Source organism: Lepeophtheirus salmonis, chromosome 9, assembly GCF_016086655.4.
Source record: "Lepeophtheirus salmonis chromosome 9, UVic_Lsal_1.4, whole genome shotgun sequence".
Classification (NCBI taxonomy): Eukaryota; Metazoa; Arthropoda; class Copepoda; order Siphonostomatoida; family Caligidae; genus Lepeophtheirus; species Lepeophtheirus salmonis.
Genome location: NC_052139.2, coordinates 29,058,288 through 29,081,389, shown reverse-complemented (window position 1 = coordinate 29,081,389; position 23,102 = coordinate 29,058,288). Strand labels below are relative to the sequence as shown.

Sequence of the window (23,102 nt, the reverse complement as noted above, 5' to 3'; positions counted from 1 at the left end):
GCACACACAAATAAACAGAATCCCTTCTATAAATATATCATAATTACCCTCAAATATTTATATTAAATGAAACATATGCGCAGTTATAATAATAAATAACTAAATCCACAGGTCGGTCTTGGAAAAAAAAAAGAAAAAAAATAAGCTTCTTGAGCCATTTTCCCACAACAGTATACAGTATTAATTTCCTACTCGTATGAATGATGCGGTTGGACTCCTGGGCAAATCTCTGAATTGATTCAAAATGAATTAGAATAATTCATAAAATAATTTGTAAAGAAATATCTTCCAAAATATTCAAATGGAAGCTCCACATATAAATAAAAATCATATAGTTTATTGTCTTAATAAGGAGGAAGGAATACAGTACAGTTACACATTTACATTACACGTATCCACCTATAGGTTGATGATTAGATTACAGTTTATTTTACATAATACATATTATTATATTATACACAAATTCAGCAAAGAATAGTATTATTTTCTTATCTAGACCCAGAAAGACAAAGTATATTACTACTGCAGCTAGGGGTTGATGACATTACTTAGCAAGAAGCTGAGTTGACCACACTAAAGAGAGATTATTGAAGGAAAGTTATTTTGTGAATATATAAACATAATTATATTTTGTGCGTTTATGATCTTCGAACTTGGTTCAATGATTGTAATCTATGTTTCTTTCCTTGAGGGACGAAATAGGGAGGGGGGGTCAAACATATAAAAATAACCATACCTTATTACTTTAATTAATTATCTGTTTAAAAAATAACATTTAATCCAACAAACTAAATATAATGACTCTGAAACATTCGAATGAATAAGGAACATTTATATTATTTTTATTATTACTTGCTAGGAAATATATTTTTTTTCATAGCAAGTAATGTAATAAATAACCTCTTTGCGAGTGCTGATCTGTTTGTCAAAGTTTACCATTTATTTACCTAATCAAAATTTGATTGCTCGATGTTGTTTTAAAAAAAAAATAGACAAATCCGCAAAACTAGATAAAAAATGAAGGGAACTATTCACGAATTACACAAAAAACACTGACACATATAATTACTAATAAATTAGCCAGGGCCTATGATATAGAGCTATGATTCCATTAGGAGCTACTGAAAACTCTTAATTCCATGGTGTAATATGCTACATTGAGATATGGGCTTGGGTTGAAGTGGATGATGAGCTCCAACTTCATTTTGAGGACTTGGATCCTTATTAGAAAAAGCATCCTGACCGTGTAGATAAAAAGGATTCCTAACTTCCATATCTCCAGTGGGTGCCAAACCACGGCACTCATAGACAGTATCATCACTTTCTTCTTCACTCTCCTGACTCTCGTGATCATCCTCTCCTTCAGATCCTCCAAACATTGGATCAATAACCATGAGATCATTTGATGATAAATCATTTTTTGCAGGAGGAGATGGACTTGGAGTGGATATTGCTTCTTGAGCAGCTAGGAACATAGATGCCACTGAATTCACGGTATTAGATAATATATTAGATTTGTTATTTGAGCCTCCATTTTGAGTTTCGCCTCCATCCGTAGGAGAGTCATTAAGCATTAGTTTACCATAAAAGAAAGGCGGACTCTGGAATTAATACTATGAAGAAACCAAGTAAAATATACATTTAATTATTTAATTACCGTGTCATTACTTCCAATCTCCTTATTCTTAACATCAGGTTGCACAAATGAGGGCTGAGAGCCAAGTCCGCGGAGTTCAGGAGGTGTTAGATCCTCATCATCAAAATGATTTATTTTCCTACGGGTTTCATCATTGGCTCCGTCATGAGAATTATGGAGAGAGGGAAGTCTAAAAATAATAGAAGAACTTTGTAGTGCTACAAGACCTAATGCTATTGCAACAAAGACAGCTACGAATGCAAATCCAATAATCAGACCCATTATTCCTTTTTTTTTATCCTCTTCAAATGTAACATCACTTTTCTTGGACAGAGCTGCAAACTTAGGAGTTACTCCGTTGACATTAGTCTCCTCAGATACAACATTTTTTCCAGATTTGATGTTTTCTGTAGTACTAATCTCATTAACATCCTCAAATGCGGTAAGAGCATCAGATTTCATCAATACTTTAGGAGCAGATGTCGAAGAAGTGGTGGGATTGATAATATTCAAGGGAGTGGTATGCCTAAGTGATTGAGTCTTCCATATTCTTTCATATCTAGGTTGTATAGGCCGTTTACCTCCAATATAGCCCAGCTGTAAGAAAGGGATCGGAACTGTTGGTATATTAAGATTCCTCCCTCCATTTTCTTTTTGCTGTATTTGTTTGTTCAGATCCGATGAGAACCTTTTCTTTTCAATGAGTCCATCGACTGTCTCTGGATCTCCCAAACATATTGTACAAGTCAGTAAGACAAAGTAGACTATCAAAAACTTCATTTATTTAGAAGCCCTAGGTATGGAATGATTGTAAATCAATGAATTGTGATTATAATATAAATTACCTTTGGAGATGTAGTTCATGCATTAATAAAATCACAGCATGGAGAATAAATGAGTTTGTATCTAATTGACTCAATGAAACTTTCTTAGAATGAAACAGAAAAGTAAAATACTGAAGAAGGGGGGTACGGGGAGAAAGGAAATTTGCACAATAGTTTTCTATCTTTCCTAGCTCCCTACGTACGTACGACAAACTCTGAGAGGCTCTTCTCTACACACTATCCTCTCTCACACTTTTCTTTCTTGAAAATATTGTGAACATGAAGAAATGAGAATGAACATTATTTATCAATATGTTATATTATATATTATGGATATATACCTGGCTATATTTATGTTAAATTTAAACATATTATTTATACATAGTTTGTAAGTAAAAAAAAAAAAGAAAGACGATAAACAAATAATTTCCGAATGATAAGTAAATAGTATAACTTTAAAAAAATAATTAAGCAGGATCCGTAACATTATTATTTGCACTCATTTGATTAAGTTTGTTTATGACTGCAATTTCCTTGGCCTCTTTCTTTTTATTTCTATTGATGTAGTCCTCTCTTCTTTTAAGAATCCTTTCCACAAGTTTTTCAGTTGTTAAAGGATTATTTGAATTCACGACTTTGAATTTCCCAAGTTCTTTCGGCACTTCATAAGGATCTTTTCCAGTTTCTGCATCTGGCGAATGCGGAAACTCGCCTCCAACAACCAAATCCACTTTAAAGTGGTTGATTAAATCTTTTGTCACAACATATGGGGCACCTATCACCACTTCATTGACACATCTGTAGGATAGGACAGATAATACACGTTCATGAAGATTCATTATAGGATAATTAAGCCCTTTGTATTTATTAACTACAGGATCTGTATGAAGACCCACAATTAAATAGTCTCCTTGAGAGGCAGCCTTTTCCAAAAAATCTAAGTGACCAATATGAAATAAATCAAAAGCTCCATCTACATAAATTATTTTATCTGTTGACTTTGGAGTTTGACTACTAGAAAATTGCATTATTTTCTGGCTAGTAGGAAGAAATTGTGAAACTCCTGTCCAGGGCGATTTGGCAGCTGAGTCAGTAGACAAATCTATGGATTTTGTTTTACAGAACTATTACGAAGGAAAATTACTTTGTATGTCCTTAATTATATTGATATTAATTAATTGATTACTTGATATTCATGATTGCCTTTTTGTTGATGAGACTTTGAGAGAAGAAGCATTCTTCCAACAAGATCCGTTGTAGAAACCCCTTGTGTACGAGGACATTCCTTATACTTTCCAGCATCCTTTACTAAATGATAAGTATCTTTCCCTAAAAAAATATAAATGTACTCAAAACTAATTAATAAATGATTAGGAGATTACCATCCTGGGTCAATGAAATATCATCCCCGTGAACACAAAATTCACAATCATATTTTTCCAGCGTTTCCAAAGTTGTAACATAGGGAACACCTTTCACAACTTCATCTACCCATTTAATTGCTTTGGCCATCCGATATCTTTCTTCCTATTTTAAAGAGAAAAATAGCAAATTTCATATAGTATACATCGTCAGAACATACTTCATTGAAAACAGGAGGCCCTTTATGCTTTGTAATTTCTTCATCTGTGTGTATTCCAACTTTTAAATAATCTCCAAATAATTTAGCTTGTCGTAAAAAATTTGCATGACCGAAATGCACCATATCATAACATCCGTCTACCCAAACATTTAATTTTCTTTCATTAGTAGACATGATGAAATTCGATGAGAATTAGTATTGATTGATGAATTAAAACTATAATTAAATAAAACTATAAGATGTTTTCCCCTAATATATAGAGATATATTAGAAATTTGTAGATAAAAGTGTAGAAAATAGATTGTATTATGTGGCTTATCAAAATTTATTTATTTTAACTGACTAAAAGTAAGTTTCTCTAGATTGAACTACTGAAACACTTCTTCCGATCCAAACAAGTTTTTTTTCTTTATAAACTTAATTATTCTTGCAGAATTACTAGTTCTACGTCATGTTTTTCTTTCGAACATAATTAAAAGTTCAAAAAAAAAAAAAAAAAATAATAATAATGTAATGTATTCTACGGTAAGTTGTGAAAAAATCCTATAAAAGTATATGTCATGAACAAGTTGTCAACAAAAATGAGATACATAATTTAAAGTACTTGTTATAAAAATTATTTATTAATTGAGTAAAGAGCATTTTCGTGTCACGTTAGTATTATTAAACAGTCAAGTTTTTTAACATAAAACCCCTTTTCCAATAATATTAAGGAATATAATCAATTATTGGATGTCAAAATTAGACCAACAGATAACGGGACTTACTGTCTATCAAAATTGTATTCCTCCTTTATTGCTTAGTTTGATTATATATCTGACCCTCAAGTGTATTAAAATATGCTATTACATCGTTATATGATCTTATTTCCAAAAAACTAACTATCACAATAGAAGAAATAAGATATTTTTCTTTAATTATCCTACTTTTCTCGTACTAATTGATCAAATAGATTTGTACAAATCTAGCCATTTATAGTACATATTACTTTGATATATATATATATATTTGTATGTTGACTTTATATTTCAATGATTTTTTGAACCTCTATGCATATGGTGCATGTTCTTCACCTGTACAATGAAAGAAATCGTGACTATTTACAATATGTGCATGACCATTTGAACATTCATTCAATCTCAAAACCCATGTAAAAAAGTTTTTAGATTATATGTGTCGTTTTCCACTCACAATAAAATTTACATTCGCATCGAACCTCTCCAGCACTTTGTGGAATTTTAAGAGGAATATATCCAGACCAATATGTATGCAAGAGTTGTTACTTCTTGCTACGTAAAGAATAAATAACACTTTAGTAATTAAGTACTCTATTCAAAGTGAAATCTTTGTGTAGGCGGTTACATTACAAGGCAATCCAAATTGTAAAATTTGTAATATTCCCTCAAAAACTCAGTGGTCATCTGCACTAAGTGAACCACTTTTGAGCAATCCTAAAACAGATTTCTAGAAGTCTCTAAACTAGACTTACAGAAAGTACAGCCTCTCTTTATAACTTCGACACTCGATTTATTCGTAAAAAGGGTTGAAGTAGTCATCTTATAGTGGAATCACTTTTCTTTTGAGTCCATGAAAGGTTGGCAAATTATTTTATTTTTTTGAGTAGATCTTCCGACGGTTTACAAACTCAAAGAAGGAAGCGTTTACGCATCAAATCAGCCAGAGAACCCACAACTTGCCTTTTAACGGCTTTTTTGTAGATATTTGAAAGAGGTATGGTTTTCTAACGCCATGTAGAACGGGATTGGGGGGGCTTAACCGATTTTTAATTAATTTAATTCCAGATGTTGTCTTCAATAATCCCTCTCTAATGTTTAATCTATGGTTAAAGTTCAATGGTTCGTCTACTTGGATTTTACTCAAATATCAGTCGGATCAATTAGTTTTCAATGCAGATGTTAAGTCTTCATTATTCATAAAATCATTTGATAAAGTTTCATGAAGATAGATTTATTGGAAATTTGTCTATTTTATGTAGTAATAATATCAACTTCGAACCTACCAAATAGCGTATTCCTCAATGATGAAACCATTTATGCCTTTAATGAAACCGTTCTATTCATTAGAGGTAGTATATATATTAATGATGTAATTGCTGACTTTTTTTTTTTTGGATGAAAATGACTAATTGGTAGTACATATTCTGTAGCACATTAATAGGTTCAAATTTTTTGCAGTTATATAACTCGTAAATACACAATAAATAAGTAATTTTAATAGATGAAAATGAGATAATTTAATTGTTGGTAATTGAAATAACAAATGATGTAATTAGATCAATCGGACTGCGGGGTAAAAATTGTTCATTTGTACAATCAATTGATAAAAGTTATTTCTTCTAAACTACATAAAATTCATACATGTATATCAATTATTGAATTATTTGAACATTGATGGTAAATTGAATTAACTTACGTTCAAATGTTTTTCTTTAAAGTGACTCATTATCCCAATTCAAAACAAGATAAACTAATCACTATAAATTGTTTTTTCATATTTAAAAAAAAATATGGATAAAAAAATATTTCCTGTACTTTGTTTATGTTTTAAATCTTAAAATATTTATTAAATAAAAAAATAATATTGTTATACTGAATTAATAGTCGAAATTAAGTTAAATTTTTCATTAAATGGCTACACTCTAATGCAATACATTATTAGCTTCGAAATAGTATTAAAAAACCGTCACTTACCCAAATATTAAATATAAAATCAACAATATAAAGGCTCACATTGAATTTGATAAGGAAATTTCTCTAAAATTTATTATGATAATAATAAAGATATGTTTTTTATTTTTATCATTCAAGTGAAAGAAATATGATTGGCTAAATATGTTTGTCCTAACTAGAGGCAAGTTTTTGAAACTCTATATTCCTCCCACACATAGCTAGACAGCTGCGTAGGTGCGCTATCCTATTTATTACTTATCAGCCTATTATTATGCTTCTGCGCTCACGTCAAATATCTTTACTATTAATAATTTATTTACTATGAATTCAAGGACTGCTATCAAATAATGTGACCTACATTAACATGTGCATAATTGATACGATATTAAAGTTCATATTTTTTACTTCCATATTTTTATTCAGAAATTTGGTAGAATTCCTTAATGAATGAAAGTATCATTCAATGAATTATTTATATGTTATGCTATCGAAAAATAGTAATCGATAATACCCTTGGAGATATGTGCATTGTACATATAGGGATGAGAAAGTATGGCATATTGAAAGATGCATGTTCCATATGTAGAATAAATATATATGGATATAAATAATTAAAAACAAGCTAAAAAAAGAAGTGTTCGAGGATATAACATCGTTTTTCCTGAAAAGGTCTGCCGTCATTAATTGGTACATAATAGTTCCAATTAATTTTAATGATAATATGTATATTATATTATCTAATAGATAATTATGTGTAATTACTAATTTAACATTAATTAGCAATTGATAAGTGTGAGGTGAGTGAGCTGTTGAGCGGACTTTGCAACAATTGTCACCTACTGAAGCAGTGGTTATCAAACTTCATACAGTCTGAGCGTACTTACAATACTAACGAAATACACTTTATACAAAACAGGATTCAAAATCTTGTCCTATTAATGGAATAGTTCTGTTGGAAAACAGGCTATTATTAAGTCTTCCCTTCAATTATTTAAGTGTGAGTTAGAATCCGCTCTACAGCTAAGCATAGTTGCATGTTTTTTATATATATTATGTGTTGCACAAGTTGTAATTTCTTCGTCTTAAAATGCATTATTCAATTAACACATTATTCATTCTAATTACTAACTATTAAGGGATACTATCATTTCATTTTGACCTATTCAAAATACATTATAGAACTGGAGGCCTTTGACTTCATAATGTGCTACATAATACTAATATTATAGTCATTTTGATTAAAATAGCCGAAAAATACATTATTAATATATTGATCATCCATGGAATATTCTATTATAACCCATTTATGTATGGAACTTGTATAACATTCCCATACAAGTTGCAACTTGTACGCAACATATGGAGAGTCCAATCCATTCTTCATCTATACTGTTGACTGTATAAGTATACGGAGCGCACATTTTGAGAACCGCTGAGGTAGAGGATGGAAGAGTGGAGAGGTTGCGTGGTTTTTGGGCTTTTATGTACTACACTTAATACAAAATGCTTCTAATTGATGAAAGTCAATCTGGTTGATACTATCTTGAGCTGAAGCTTGTCAATTGTAGAGAATTAAGTATTATTAGCAGTGAGCTGCTGCTGAAGAGTCTTAGTCTCTTGGAGGTTCTACGAGGGGTTGTGATTCGTGAAAGGGTACGACAAGGATGGAGCATATACGAACTCCGAAAGTGGAGAAAGTCAAACTCTTGAACCGCTACAATCCCAGGAGTAGTCCCTTTGGAACTCTATATCTAACGACAACTCATCTGATATTCGTCTCGAATAATGGTGTGGAGGACTCTTCCACTCACTGTGGCGCCTCCTCGTCCTTGAACGACGCCTCGAAAGAGCTGTGGATCCTGCATATGCAAATGCATACGGTGGAGAAGCCCACGCTCTCCACCTCCGGCTCCATTCTCAGAGTCTACTGCTGGAACTTTCTTCATGCAACATTTGTGATCCCTAAGGTACCTGCCCCAGTGAACATGCCCCAGAGCAAGTCTTATTTACTCCTCCTTCTTGCAGGACAAGGACGCACAAGAGATTTATTTGAGTCTGATGGAGTTGAGTCGACCCAAGGTCCATTGCAGTCTTTTTTGCTTTTCCTACAATCCCAAGGGAGAGTTGTCTCGTCGACGCTCTGGCTGGTTTTTCCATGATCTCTCATCTGAATTTCAACGACTAGGTATACCCAATGCGGAATGGACTCTAAATCAGTCACTCAACGACGATTACTCTCTCTGTCAGACCTATCCACAGACACTCATTGTTCCTTCTTCCGCGAGCTTATCCCTCCTCAAGGGCTCCGCTGCTTTCAGAGCTCGAAGCCGACTCCCTGTACTCACATATTTGCACCGTCAAAATGGAGCTGCTATCATTCGATGTGCACAGCCACTGGTGGGGATTGCTGGGTCAAGATCTGCCGCGGATGAGGCGTATGTTGAATTACTTCGTAAAGCAAGTCCGAATCCGAAGCCCCTGATCTATGTCCTTGATACGCGTCCACAAATCAATGCTATGGCGAATAAAGCCGGGGGCAAAGGATACGAGAATGGGAAGTTCTATGAGAATATTAAATTCTTTTTCAAAGGAATTGATAATATTCATAAAATGAGATCTAGTTTAGATAAATTAGTTTCTAGTATAGTCAATACGTCCAATATGAATGAATTTCTTGGAGAATTGAGCAACTCTGGCTGGCTCAAACACATCAAAGCTGTATTAGAGTGTGCTGTTGCTGTTGTTAACGTAATTGTTAAAGAAAACAGTAGTATTATTATTCACTGTTCGGATGGTTGGGATAGAACTTCTCAAGCATGCTCCTTAGCTGGTCTCATGCTGGATCCCTACTATAGGTATTTAACGTGCTATTAACTTTTAACAGTCAATTAACTTGCAAGTCTCTAGGACGGTAACAGGTTTTCAGGCCCTCATAGAAAAGGATTGGTTAGCTTTTGGTCACAAATTCGAGGATCGATGTGGTCACTTGAACGGGGATCCTCATGAAGTATCCCCTATTTTCGCTCAGTTCCTTGATTGCGTCTGGCAACTAATGAATATGTTTCCACAGTCTTTTCAGTTTAATGAGCGGTATCTCATTACCATCCACGAGCATGTTTATTCGAAACAGTATGGTACATTTTTCGGTAACTCTGATCGACAACGAAAAGAAGCACATTTGGAAGAGAAAACTTATAGTCTATGGGGCTATATAGCCCTTCATCATGACGACTACACTAATCCCTTATTTGATGAAGAGGGATATCATGTAATACAGCCAGAAATTACTAGCCAAAGAATATTGTTTTGGTCTGGACTTTACTCCCGCTTTGAAGAAGGTTCTCATCCACGCGAGCCTATAATAGATCTCCTTTCCATCACTCAAAGCCATACGTCTTCCTTGGAAGATCACGGAAGGCAATTGAGTGCAACTATATCTAATGTTAAGAGTATTATTTCCAGTGCAAAAGCTGGTGGTAAACTCCTATCAAATATTGTTAGTGGAACTTCTTCCTCATCGGTTCCGTCACAATCTTCTGCTTATGGAAGCAATGGGGCTAGTAGTGTCACTCCTACCCCTAGTATTACTGCGATCCACAAAGACCACCAATCGAATAACAGCACACAAGAAATGGAAAAGAGATTTGCGGAGCTCAAGACTTCCATAGTTGAAAAATGTCAATCCAGTAAGACGTAGTAAAAAAATCAACCATATTAGTCCCATAGGTTATTATTATATTTCAATGTGTCTTTGATTGTCTCAATTTTGCTTAATGTTACATTCCATTTATCGTATCATTTATTCATTATTATTTTACATTACTCATTTCTTTAATTACGTTTAAATCACTGAGGTTTATTTATTTATTATTCATTATTTGTTTGTTACATATGATCCATTAACTTACCTGCAGTTAATTATTTTTTTAAAAGTAAGAATCATCGTAAACTCTGGGGTTATCCTTGATTAAATTTATCCCTAAATATATATACAATATTAATAATATTTTATTCATATAAAATAATTTTTTATTTTAATTAAACAGTGAATATGTCAGCTATAATTGTTGTTATTGATCCAATAAAGGCTCTCTTTGATTCATTCCTCGATTCAATTTTATTTATAATTCGCATGATTTTGATATTATTTTATTTCTGCACCTCTATGCCATAATGATCAACAGCTTGTTCTTCATTTTTTATGTATTGCATGAAAAAAAAACATGAAACCCAAGGCATGTATTTGTGGTTAATTTCATCCCATCATATTTTTGTTAATGAAAAAAAACCAAAAAAAACCTCAATATTTGTAATAACCATACTTTTATGGGACAAGCTTTTCAAATTCTATAAGAAATGTGTCTTAATGTGTGTGGGTTTTTTTTTACATAATTTTAGATCGTGTAAATTAATTAATCAATGCTGAATGACATATTTTTAATTCTAATAATATTTAATTTATTCAATTTCCAGGAATATTCAACTTAATTCTTGAGCCGCCTTCTAGAATGATGATGGGCAATCCTTTACCGCCGAAGGTTTCCCCATCTATCAAGAAAAAAGAAAAAAATGATACAATACAAAGACCTCTCTTCATTGATGCAGATGAGATTGATCAAATATTAAACTCCGTGGCTATTGAATGGAAGGGCTGGCGCTCATCGAATGAGTGTATATGTAATGCTAAGCTCCTAGGAAATGTTAAAAGGCATTGTAGATGCTGTGGTATAGCTTTTTGTATTCGATGTATTGCATTTAAAGCAACGCTTCCAGGTCATTTTTCGGGAAAGGCAACTCCTGTCTGTAATCTTTGTTATAAAGGACTTAAAAATGGGAACTCAAATAATTCTATTAAGAAGACATGATTTTTATTGGTTCATTGTGCTTTTGCTATAAGTGTTGCCAACTGGGTTTTGCCACGACCTTTATCGAAAAATGTCCATGTATTATATTATTTTAACTTTTTTCTTCTTCTCAAGTATCTAATGGAATACGCCCTCCTCAATTAGGTCTACGAATGTTATAAATACATATTTTAGATATTAATGAGTATTTTATTTACTTTATAAAAATATATTTCAGTTATGCAATGCATAATCATTCATACACTTGGTTTTAGTTGCAATATTTTCAGTCTAAAGTCGCTATAAAATTTAGAAAACGCTGCATGGAAAGAACATTTCAAAAGTTACTATTAGTATTTGTAATGTATATATATTATTTTCAACCATATTTGTATTTATGTTCCTTGCCATTAAAAGTAAGTTATCAAGTCAATATTCTTCAATATCAATTAAAAATATTTTCTGGTTATTTGAAGATCTCAAATCCGCTCTTCCTCCGTGACTCCGCAATAACAACAAGGGATTAAGTTGGCTTTTATTCTCTCATGTACTTATTGATTAGTTTTTGGTTTACTCTCGCTCTCAGGTCAAGACTCAGTACATTAGATTATGTAGTAAAGTCAAGATCACTCTAATTGCAATGACGTATTTGTGTGGTACACTCTCTGTTCAAGTAGCTGCTCGTTTCTTTCCGTTCAATGAAAACAAATTAAATAAGAGTTTTCAAGAAGCAATTGAAGTCCTTGAAGAGAACCAAATCTATATTAAATCCACAAAAAATACATTCACCTATGATTTTGCTTTTGGAAATCATTTGGAAGAGGAGGAAGTCTACAACAAATTAGTAAAATAACTTATTCCTCAACTCTTTAAGGGTTGTAATATCATTGTTCCGGCCTATGAAGAAACCGGATCAGGAAAAACGCACTCCACCAGAAAAACAAATTCCCAATTCATTTCTCCAGAACTCCTTAGAATAATTTCTATAGCCATCAAAGACATTTTTGAACATATTTCTCAAGAAGCATGTGCAGATGTGTCCTTCGTCACCAAAGTATCATTTATTGAACTATATGAGGATAAGATATATCCTCTCCTGCTAAAGTAAGAGAAAAGAAGATTTTTCCCTAGATATTCGAGAAGATCACAAAAATGAACTTTATATTTCGAATCTCTTGAAGGTTCCTGAGGACGTTCGTTCTTTCAGACACAATCATTCAATTTGAGAATGGATCAAAACAGATAGTCAGAGCTGCAACGGTGATGAACAACATTTCTTCGAGGTCTCATGCTATTTTTACTTTCCACATTGAGGAAACTAACAGGAATAAAGGATGTTCTTGTAGACAAGTTCCACTTAGTTGACCTTGCGGGATCTGAGCGACAAAAGAATGCCAAGGCCACCAGTTTAATGTTTAAATATCGCATGGATGGTTAATGCCATGCTTATGCAATTTCGTCAGATGCTAAATAAAACATTTTAGCTGAATTGACAGTTTGAATGAGAAGTTGAAGGTTCCATTCGTACGTAAGTGCTACATATCTATTAAAACTAATCTATCTATAAAACTTTATAAGATGTCGTTTACTTTTTATTGTTTAGATCAAGTAGTCGTACAGTTTTAAAATATTAAGAGCACACTCCATTTTTTTTGGCATGTTTCTCAAGTTATTATTCTAGGGATATTGAGACATCATTCTCTTTCTTCCGAAGTACAAAATAATATTAAAAGTTTTGTTATTAATTTCTTAACATAGTTGATGCTACTTACACCCATCCCGTCTACACCGCAATGTTTTTTACTCTCCGTTAGTGAACTGTGATATTATACACCCCAAGATTGATAAAACTGCTTCTTATTTCTTTGAATCTACCTTCTATCGCCAATACTTTTTAGTATGAACCTAAAACATTAAACCTGATTTCATCAAATTCTTTATTTATATTGATAATGACATTCTTAGTTAATATTTTTTCATAGGGTTTGAGTGAATTCAATTTACAATTTTTGCTTAAAAATCGTTAGATTGTTGTTTCTTTTGATTTCTTGGATTCTTCTTTTATTCTGATGTGAGGACTGTGCCCATAGAGAAAAAATACATAGAGGCGATAAAGTGAGCCAAGGAGTGAAAAATATACTCCAGCTAACAAAAGGGGTACTTTTAAAGAATTGACGTCACATTGATTTTTAATAATATATATATTTAATGGACTTGTCTCGGAGTGTGAGGACTTACATTGGATTTAGTGATCTCATAGCTTTTTTCTTACATGCTCAAAAATATTTAACTATTTTTTGAGAAAAAATATTTATATAGTATTCTGTGAAATAACATTTAACAGTATTCCTTGTCAGTTAATTTTATCAAACATAGTTATAGGTAGGGATGCTATTGTCTAAGCTGCAGTGAGTATCTAATATCTCTATAATTAGGGATATTAGACGTAAAAGCTCCGCCAAGAAAATGCTATAACAATATCGTAACATTCATATTTTGTTCTTACCCACATATACTTTTTATAAAAATTAAAACTCACCTCAATTTAACCGATATTTACGGTGTAAATCCTTAATGAACTCGGAATAGAATTAAAAATCGACATTGGAGTAATTCTTTTCTATGTCTTTTCTAGATTTTATATATATTTTTTTTTTAAAGAGATCCTTTTTTTAAGGAGAAAAAAAAAACAATTCTTGGGGCAGCCTTTTTCATTAAATGGAAGGTATATTTCATCTAATGACGTAATTTTTTGATGTGTTCTTTATCACATCAGATCATACGTTAAGACATTGTAAAGGTGTGAATGTATACTACAAAAGCTTTTCGAATAGTATTGCGCTTGGCCAGTTGAGTCGATAATTATCGTGCATCTAGTATAGTGGTCTCAATGGAAGAAATTTGCCATATTTTACATTTTTACTTGTTTAAAAAAAGAAAATACACTCTAAAAAAAGTTTTCTTTAGATTTGGATAATTTTTTCACTTTGGTAAAATTTTTGGAAAAATTCAAAAATATGGGTCATGATGGTGCTGAAACAATAAGAAAAAATAGAGAAGATAAGTGCCTATTTATTATTGTCGAGGCGTTCAAATATGCACTAGGGGGGAACGAAAAACATTTTAAAGATGCAAATTCCAATATAGTTGTTATCAGGTGGAATGGCAATAATATTGCTACGATTACATCGACTAAATATGGTTTATTACCAATGATGATTTGTAGCATCCGAAATGAAAAGAATAAAAATTCCGATTCTTAATGCAATTCATCAATACAACTGCTTGAAAATGGGAGGTGTGGATAGAATGGATGAAAATATATCAATTTATAGAACACGCATTCGTGGCAAAAAATGGTATTTTCCAATAATTAGCTTTTTGATTTTTGTATGTATGAATAATCCTCTGTATTATTTATTTCTAGAAGTAAGAAGCTACGAGCTATCACGTCCATAACTACATTAAAAATAGTTTATGTGATTGCAAGATTCGATGGGTCTGGAGACGTTCACACCTGGATTCGACTGGGAAAGTTGGCCAAGGTTTTTCTAAAGATAGAAGACATTGCAGGAGTGGTTCCGGTTTTTTATGGATGAAAAAGCATTTTCAGTATACGATCAACTGGCTGAGAAGGGAGACGTTATAGATATCTTTCGTGTTCTCAAGACCATAAATATGCAATTTTGTCAGATGATAGATGACACATTTTGGCTAAATAATTTACGTTTCAAACAACGGCGGCTAAAAGTACCGTTTGAAGAATAAATACGGTTATTCGAGAATAGAATAATACATACTCAATGTTATTTATTTTTGAATTTCAAAAAATACATAGAAAAAAAAAAGTGAATTTTATACTTTTGTAAATAATATGACAGTAATAGTCTGGGAGTACATAAGGGATAAATAGCAGTTGGTATGATTGACTTATTTGGCTAACTACCAGATGATTTCGGGCCTTTTTTTTGTTTTGTTTCTTTTTGGAGGAAATATTTTGGGGCACGATAAGGGTAACGATGTTCTTTCGTTCAAAATTGACTTTTTTCAAATTATTGTGATTAGTTTTTTATTTGCTTTATGGAACAGAGTCTTCATAAGACTTATCACGCCATTGTTTAGTCTGACGGTATTTTTTCTACTGAGGAAACAAGCAGTGTAAAATTAAAACACGAAATAGCTTTTATCCATTGTTTTGGAAATATCAAAAAATAACATCACACCTATCTCAATAACTCACAAACTAAAGGGAAAATTGTCATGAAATTTTTGATAGCTGTTTTTTTTAAGGTTCACTCATACTGAAAATGAGGTTATATAAAATGAACAATTTTCCAAGAAATCTTGATGAAAGTTCATCAAATTGTCTTCTGAATAAAAAAAGACATTATAACTGCATGAAATATTATTTGAAGCTAATTAGTCATATTTGAATATAATCAAAATAATATCTACTGACATCCCTATTAAATGGCTAGATTGCTACAGTTAATTTTGTTTTGAATCAATTAGGGACAAAAAGGTAGGATAATTAGAAAAAAATATCTTATTCTTTTCATTGAAATAGTTCAGTCAGAATTAGTCAATAACATTGTATAACGATTTAACACCATATTTTTAATACATTTCAGTGTCAGATATAATGAAATTGAGCAAAAAAAAAATTGTAGAACAAGTTTAAAAATCAATAATTACCCAAAGAACATTACATTTTTTGAAAAAATAAATAAATTGAACAACAATTAAATTTAAAATATTAAATTTTTTGGAGGATCATTTTCTTAAGTCAAAAGATATTCACAGAAAGTCAATTTTTTTGGAGAAAAATTCAATTAAATTTCAAATATTCCCCCTTTTTTTTTTATATAAAAAACGTGATGTCTGGATCCTGATTATTAGGGACTGATATATTATAATAATTTTTGATAGCAAGTAAAGTTTATATGTAGTTCTTCTATTTGCCAGTCTCATTTTGACATTACAATACATAGCAGATTAATTCACTGTTTTCTTTAAACTTGATTAAAATAGGGATTTCATTCACTTTAAATTAGGTTTTGTTTAGGTCGGCATAAAATATGTTGACGTAACAGTTTAATACTTTATAGAAAAAATAAACTACACATTACTTATATTACCCTTAACAATGCATATCCTGGTACTGAAACTTTTTTGCCCCTAAACGTTTATTTTCAAACGTGTCGTAATAATTACATAAATATCAAATTTCATTGTCTTTTCTAATAAATAAAAAAAAATAACATTTCGAGATTTTATATTAAAAATATCAAGAATAAATAATTATAAAGTTTTCAACGACCAAAGAAAATCCTTGTAACGGTCCTGACTCCCATATAATTTGGAGTATTCATTCTTGATTAGAGGTGGAAGTGTATAAAAGATGCCCTAGAATAAGCGGTAGCCGCTTTTTCTAATTTTTTATTAAGAGTAATATTGAGGGGTTGATCGGGAATTATAGGAGTAAGACTTTGCTGGACTCAGAGTAAAATGGAAGATCGATATCGAAGTACTTCTAGCCTATATTTCCTTTCTATATAAGGAGTGGGATTTATGGAATGTTACTAGAACAAGGTTGGACAACATGAAAATGGCTGAGGATGCACAGCAGAGTTATAAATTAAATATCTCTTTTTCTATTTCTAGTGACGTCATTGCGACGAGTCTTGGTTCTTAATACTACATAAATTTAAAAAGTAAAAAATTGTGGTTACTCGATATTTCTTAAGCGATATCTTACTAAATATAATGTCAAACGTAAGTTTTTAAATATCATAAATTATTAAGGCATAGATGTAACACATGTTAATAAATGATATGTTATAATAATTTTTATCGTTCACATGTTTAATTTAATTAGGCCACTTAAACTACAAGAGTATGTGCAGTGGCTATTTGTAAAAACCCAAGAGGCGTTTCAAACCACTGATTCCCTAAAGACCTTGCAAGAAGAAGGCTGGATCTTGGCTTGTCGAAGAAAAGACGAATTCAATACTAATGAAGCCAGAATTTGTCCTTACCATTTTGATCTTTTGATAATTTAATAACTTACATTTAGCATTTTATTTAGTAAAATGTCACTTCAGTAAAATATTCTTATGATACACTTCTATGATAATGAAATCATTTAAATAAATTTTTACTTTTTAAATTTATGTACTATTAATAACAAGACTCGTCCCAATGATATCACCAGAAATAGAAAGAGATTTATTTAATAAATCTACTGTACTTGCCCGGCCATTTTCTTGATGTATAACCTTGTTCTAGTAACATTGGATTTGTGTTGATTTTCTTCCATCATGTTTGTTGGCAGCTGATATAATAAACCGTCATAACAGCTAATCTGCTATTATTGTCTATATTATATAAATAAGAATGTGTGTATAATGATGTAATAGCTTATTTTTAATGCATTAGATATACAGGGGTCGGCAGAAGTATCTGGACAATGTTTTCAAGTAAGTTTAAATAATGGTAGATGGTATTTTCACACAAAATTTATTACATACGAAATTCAAATTGAACAATTAACTGTTGTACATTCAATATAGTCATCCTCGGCATTGATAATCAGCTGTAAACGGGAGATGAAAGCTAAGAAAGGCTTTATTACATCCTTCTTATTGAAGAGGGGCATGTTCCCCTTCACAAAAAGCTTCAGGAATCAATGAAAATCAGAAAACAATGGGGATCTCCGTTTACCTTCCTTCTCAGCTCTGAGCAGAACTAGAAATCACACTGGATAGGTCAACTTGAGACTGTTGTTAAAAATATGAGTTGGCATGACATTCCCGTAACTGGTGATCAAGCCAAACATCATTATCTTGGACAGGAACTTGGTCTTCATCACAGAAGAAACATTACCTCGGCCAGCCAGTTGTCATTTTTTTGGTTATGGGGGGTGTCCAAGGTGAAGTTTGATTAATCTCTGAGAAGCTTTATGATCCCTGATTTTGTTTTGTTTTTTCAAATTTGGCGAAGTTTCTTTCCTCTTTGCAACCTTATGAACCACAACGTAATTTTGGCCTTTTGTGAATTTGTATTTGGTACCCTTTCTGCAGGGTGCGTGGACAAAATCTGCCGCTTCAAAAAACAACAACTACAAGCTTATTTTATAATATTTATTGATAAAATAAAAACGAATATCTTTATTAGGATATAGAGCAGCTATCTTTTTAATATAGCCGCCATCTGCGGCCAAAACCCGCTCAATGCGGCTACGAAACCGAGAACAGGCATTTTGGATCTGCGCTGCTTCTATCACACTGAATTTCTCCTTGATTCAGGCGATGAGAGACTGCTTGATGTTATGGAAGGAGCTGTTGGTTATGTTCTCCACGTAGGATCAGACAAAGTAGTCCAACGGGTTCAAATCCGGTGATGAGGGAGGCCAAGAGGAGAAGGGTACGAACGCAAAAGCATTGCTTTTCAGCCATTCTTGCGTCCGCTCAGCTTTGTGGGCCAAAGCGGAGTCCTGCTGCCACATCCACGGCCTGTCGCTAACAACAGACTTGCCATGGCTCTCATGGAACGCTGGGGGTCCTCGTCGATGATGTCCATGACCTTGTTGATGTAGGTGACGTCCCGGACAATCCTGGTGCTCTTCTCCTCCTTCTTCTTCCTGTCAACAACGTCCATCGGGTTCGATGACTCCTCCAGCTGCTTCCTGAGACTTCTGACTGGCATTGACAGAAGGCCAGAGATGTCAGCATTCCTTAATTTCATGTGATCACTAAGCATAATCTGAATAGCAGCGCACCTACGATCTCTCTCATTGAACATAATGAGTTTTCTTGGGCACTTAAAATGATGCTATTCCTTCAAATGGTAAACAATAACTGAATCCTATAACCCGGGGAAAAATGTTAACACCAAAAACAGACGAATCAGACATAAGCTGATAGAGTAATGTTGTCCTTAATATGGGGCAGATTCGCAGATTTTGCCCACGCACCCTGTATTCTCTATGACGTCAAAATCTCCCTCTCTTGCCCAGCAGTCGGTACGATACATCAAATTGAAAATTCTAGCAAGCCCGATTACATGACAGTCTAACCTTGTATTTCTATTAACCTTGTTCAAGCCAAGATTATCCTTGATGGTTCTGGCCACTGTCCTCCTTCTAAAAGACTTCTTTCCAGCATGAGCAGCCATTGAGATGCCAGAATTTGCTTTGATGTACCTCTTGAGCCCACCCAGGAAGTGGCCAGTCCACTTTTTGGCTTTGTGTGAACAACATGAGGAATGGAAAAACCTTTTACTCGCCTTCTGTCACTTGCAGACGTCATAAGTGGTGCCCTTGGTATATTTTGAGAATTTTATGATCGCCTTAGCATCTCTGCCGGCCTCCAACAATTCTGCAATGACTTTACATTTATTCTCTTGCTGCTTCATGATGAAACTAAACAGATTAAGTATAAAAGCAAAAATTCTTGTCTAAGGAGAGTACTTTTGGATGAAGATAGGGCTTAGCAAGATAAACGCACTAGATTTTAAAAAAAATGAATAGAAAAATGACAGTTTAATGGAATATTTGAAATGTTCCCTTAATACTAAATGTAAGCATTTTTGGGAAAATATGTCATGTGAAAAATAAAAAAATCTTTCGAAATTAAAATAAATGAAAGATATTTGCTCATGGTAAAACTGACCCTGGATATGTCTAATAAAATAAAATAGCTGGACGTTAGACTGATATATTCTTGATATAGATTATTTTTTAACAGTCGTTACATTTATTGTATCATACAATCCTTCTTCCAAAAAGAAACAGAAAACGCTGCGTTTCTTCACTAACACAATAATATAGGTTGTACAGGTTGAGGAATAAAAATATAGCCATCTAGCCTCATTTTTAAAAGTGTGACAACTTTCATCCAGATCGATCTATTTCTTTCTGTTTGCCATTCGTTTAAAACGAGGAATCGACCGAAAAGATTATGGGGACTGTCTTTTGGATTTGCAAGGAATAATCCTCATCGACTATCTGGAATAGGGGAAACCATATCACAGGAGCATATTATTCATCGTTATTTTACCGTTTGAAAACCGAGTTGTAAGAAAACGCCCAAGAAATTCATTTTCATGCCAATGGACGAGCTCACACCTTTTAATTGAAATAGGTTTCGAACTAGAGATGCACACAGCACTAGCAATCTCACGAAATTCCATTTCCATATCATGGATTTTATCCATGATTTCTGGAGTAGTTACCTCAACAGTGCGTCCAAAACGTTCAAAACTGTTCTAATTGAAGCTGCAGAGGCCCCATAATGCTTATCAAGCTTCTTTTTAGTCTCTTGAGGCGTTTTGTCTTACAAAAAAATAATGTTTAATCAATACAAAAAAAAAAATTCCGTCCATTTTTTGAAAATCACTCCACTTCCTTGATTCAAACGAATGCCAAACAGAAAGAAATAGACCGATCAGGCTGAGAATGGGTTTGTAGTCTTCCATGAAATATTACAAGCCTAAAAACAACCTTGTTACGCTACAGTAGTGCCATCTATTGGACTTTGTATGGACTTTTCAAACAATCCTCTTATAATTAAGGTTGATACTTTTGGTAAGAATACAAAAGTGTGCGAGGAGAAGGGAAGAAATACTTATGGCATCATTGATTAAATAATATACATCTTCCTCTATCAAGAACGTTATCATTCCCGCCTTTATTATTCAATATTAATATAACATTAGATGCTGATAGTCGATATAGAACTGAATAATTTCTGAAAATGGAGGCCCAGAAATTTGGAAAATACTTACAGGATGAGAAACAGATGGCTTGTCGGGTTTGTCGATATAAATGTGTCTTTAGTCCCCTGTCTAGAGTTACACGCCACTCATTATCCTCATCTTATATCAAGAGTATGGATATTCATCTATAAAATCAAGTTAACGATGAATATATCAAGTGAGACTTTAACTTTGATCTCACAAAGGTGCTTATTGTATGTAATATAACCTTATCCATTGCTAATCATCCTACGTTCAAAAAATTTATGGAGAAATGCATAGGTAAATTCTTGCCTTCCCGAGGAACCATAATTAAATTAATGGAGGATGTTGGTAATGATGTTATTTATAGAAATACCCCCATTGTAAATTGTGAAGTTAAGATAATTTTCAGCATGTTTAGAGTCATCCACACCAAATTACGAAATGGAACAATGAATTTTGTACCATTTTAGTAAGTATTCATTTAAAAAAATTTTTACCATAAAATATGATTCTATTTTAGCTAAAAATATCAAGAATTTTGATGCACAACTCATTAAATGACAAAAACAAGTGCTTAAATGGTCACAACAACGGGGGTAGTAGCTTTGGTTGGTTCGCAACTAGTTTGTCTGAGACTAGTTTCTTCACTTAAAGACTTGGGTATGATCATTAGGGTTTCCAATATTACATAGTCAATAGATATTACTTTTTTATCACGTAAGGATTGGTTATGGTTGATAAGCTCCAAGAAATGGTGTTCAGAAAACTCATAAAATGCAAAAACAACCGCTTAAATTGTCACAACAACAGGGGTAGTTGCATTGGGTGTAGGATTATAATTAGCAATTGTGTGTATCCTTCATGATATGTTGTTATATAAGCATAAATAACGGGGGATAAATCTTTTTTGATGCTCTTAATAAGGAGTAATATCGCCAGACATTACTACATAATTAGCTTTTGCTCTAAATCTTTAAGATGGATTTATTTCTAACATTTTTTTTATTGGTATATTTATTGTCTAATTTTATGATTTTGATATTTACTTTATTATTAATAATTATTTAGATCTCATCGATAGAGATATATCTATCCTATGTACAATTGTATATAGCAACTTCTACATTGGGAAAAAAGGGTGATGATCTTTTTGATGAAACTCCACGTCTGGCTTGTGTTTCGCAAGTCAAAGTTATCACATATTTAACTGAATTCATGTCAGAACAAGGATATATTATTTGGATCAATCTATTATTTCAATATTCTGTATTTATAATTTATTGTTATTATTAGTTTTATGATTCAAATTGTTTAATTTTGTATATTTAACGCAAATGTATGATGGTTTATTTTGTAGTATGTAGATTATATTTAATTTGAGCCTTCTTTTTAAACTTGGAACTTAAAATATATTTCGAAATACTCTACTTTGTCGTTCCATCAGTTATTATTCTGAGAATATGGTTCCATAATTTTATGGAGTGTGACGTTTTCAAATCTACTGTAACGGATAAAAAACGTCTAAGTCAATTATACGTAGTATATCATCATTAAACATTTTGCTAATAAATACTTTCGTTATACCCTCAAAAATCATAATAAAGCAGGCAGCTGATAATCACATTAGTATTTTAAGCAATGATACCATCAGTCTTTCTCCTCCCCCCCTCCCTTCTTCTTGCATGTGTTTTTCTCTATAGAATTACCAACTTTACTTATAATATAGCTGGACGTTAGACAAATATATTTTTATTAGTCATGTCGTTACTTTTATTATATCTTACG

At 32.5% G+C, this 23,102-nt stretch overlaps 3 protein-coding genes and 1 long non-coding RNA gene across 9 annotated transcripts; 2 read left to right on the top strand and 2 right to left on the bottom strand.

The window, feature by feature from the left end:
* Positions 1-317: 317 nt before the first annotated feature.
* LOC121124191 (uncharacterized) lies at positions 318-2,721 on the bottom strand. The gene is made up of 3 exons (XM_040719324.2): positions 2,482-2,721; positions 1,658-2,429; positions 318-1,601 (listed from the first exon to the last, which is right to left on the bottom strand). Exons 2-3 carry the CDS (start codon positions 2,414-2,416, stop codon positions 1,119-1,121), a joined length of 1,242 nt encoding a protein of 413 aa, XP_040575258.1. The 5' UTR covers positions 2,417-2,429; positions 2,482-2,721; the 3' UTR covers positions 318-1,118.
* Positions 2,722-2,760: 39 nt separating this feature from the next.
* On the bottom strand, positions 2,761-6,889 carry Pect (phosphoethanolamine cytidylyltransferase). Of its 4 annotated transcripts, none has more exons than XM_040719326.2 (5): positions 6,754-6,889; positions 4,043-4,258; positions 3,843-3,987; positions 3,647-3,789; positions 2,761-3,584 (listed from the first exon to the last, which is right to left on the bottom strand). In XM_040719326.2, exons 2-5 carry the CDS (start codon positions 4,214-4,216, stop codon positions 2,928-2,930), a joined length of 1,119 nt encoding a protein of 372 aa, XP_040575260.1. In that variant the 5' UTR covers positions 4,217-4,258; positions 6,754-6,889; the 3' UTR covers positions 2,761-2,927. The 4 variants fall into 4 exon arrangements, with proteins under 4 accessions (XP_040575260.1, XP_071747235.1, XP_040575261.1 ...); XM_071891134.1 differs by lacking the exon at positions 6,754-6,889 and adding an exon at positions 6,063-6,736; XM_040719327.2 differs by lacking the exon at positions 6,754-6,889 and adding an exon at positions 6,476-6,593.
* A 1,208-nt stretch (positions 6,890-8,097) lies between these two features.
* Mtmr6 (Myotubularin related protein 6) lies at positions 8,098-10,834 on the top strand. The gene is made up of 3 exons (XM_040719085.2): positions 8,098-8,699; positions 8,758-9,587; positions 9,640-10,834. Exons 1-3 carry the CDS (start codon positions 8,397-8,399, stop codon positions 10,427-10,429), a joined length of 1,923 nt encoding a protein of 640 aa, XP_040575019.1. The 5' UTR covers positions 8,098-8,396; the 3' UTR covers positions 10,430-10,834.
* A 4,236-nt stretch (positions 10,835-15,070) lies between these two features.
* On the top strand, positions 15,071-18,749 carry LOC121123998 (uncharacterized). Of its 3 annotated transcripts, none has more exons than XR_005866176.2 (5): positions 15,071-15,349; positions 16,886-17,168; positions 17,241-17,351; positions 17,455-18,055; positions 18,149-18,749. It is a non-coding gene; the product is annotated as an uncharacterized lncRNA (long non-coding RNA). The 3 variants fall into 3 exon arrangements; XR_005866174.2 differs by having other exon boundaries at positions 16,869-17,168; XR_005866175.2 differs by having other exon boundaries at positions 16,847-17,168.
* The last annotated feature ends 4,353 nt before the right edge of the window (positions 18,750-23,102 follow it).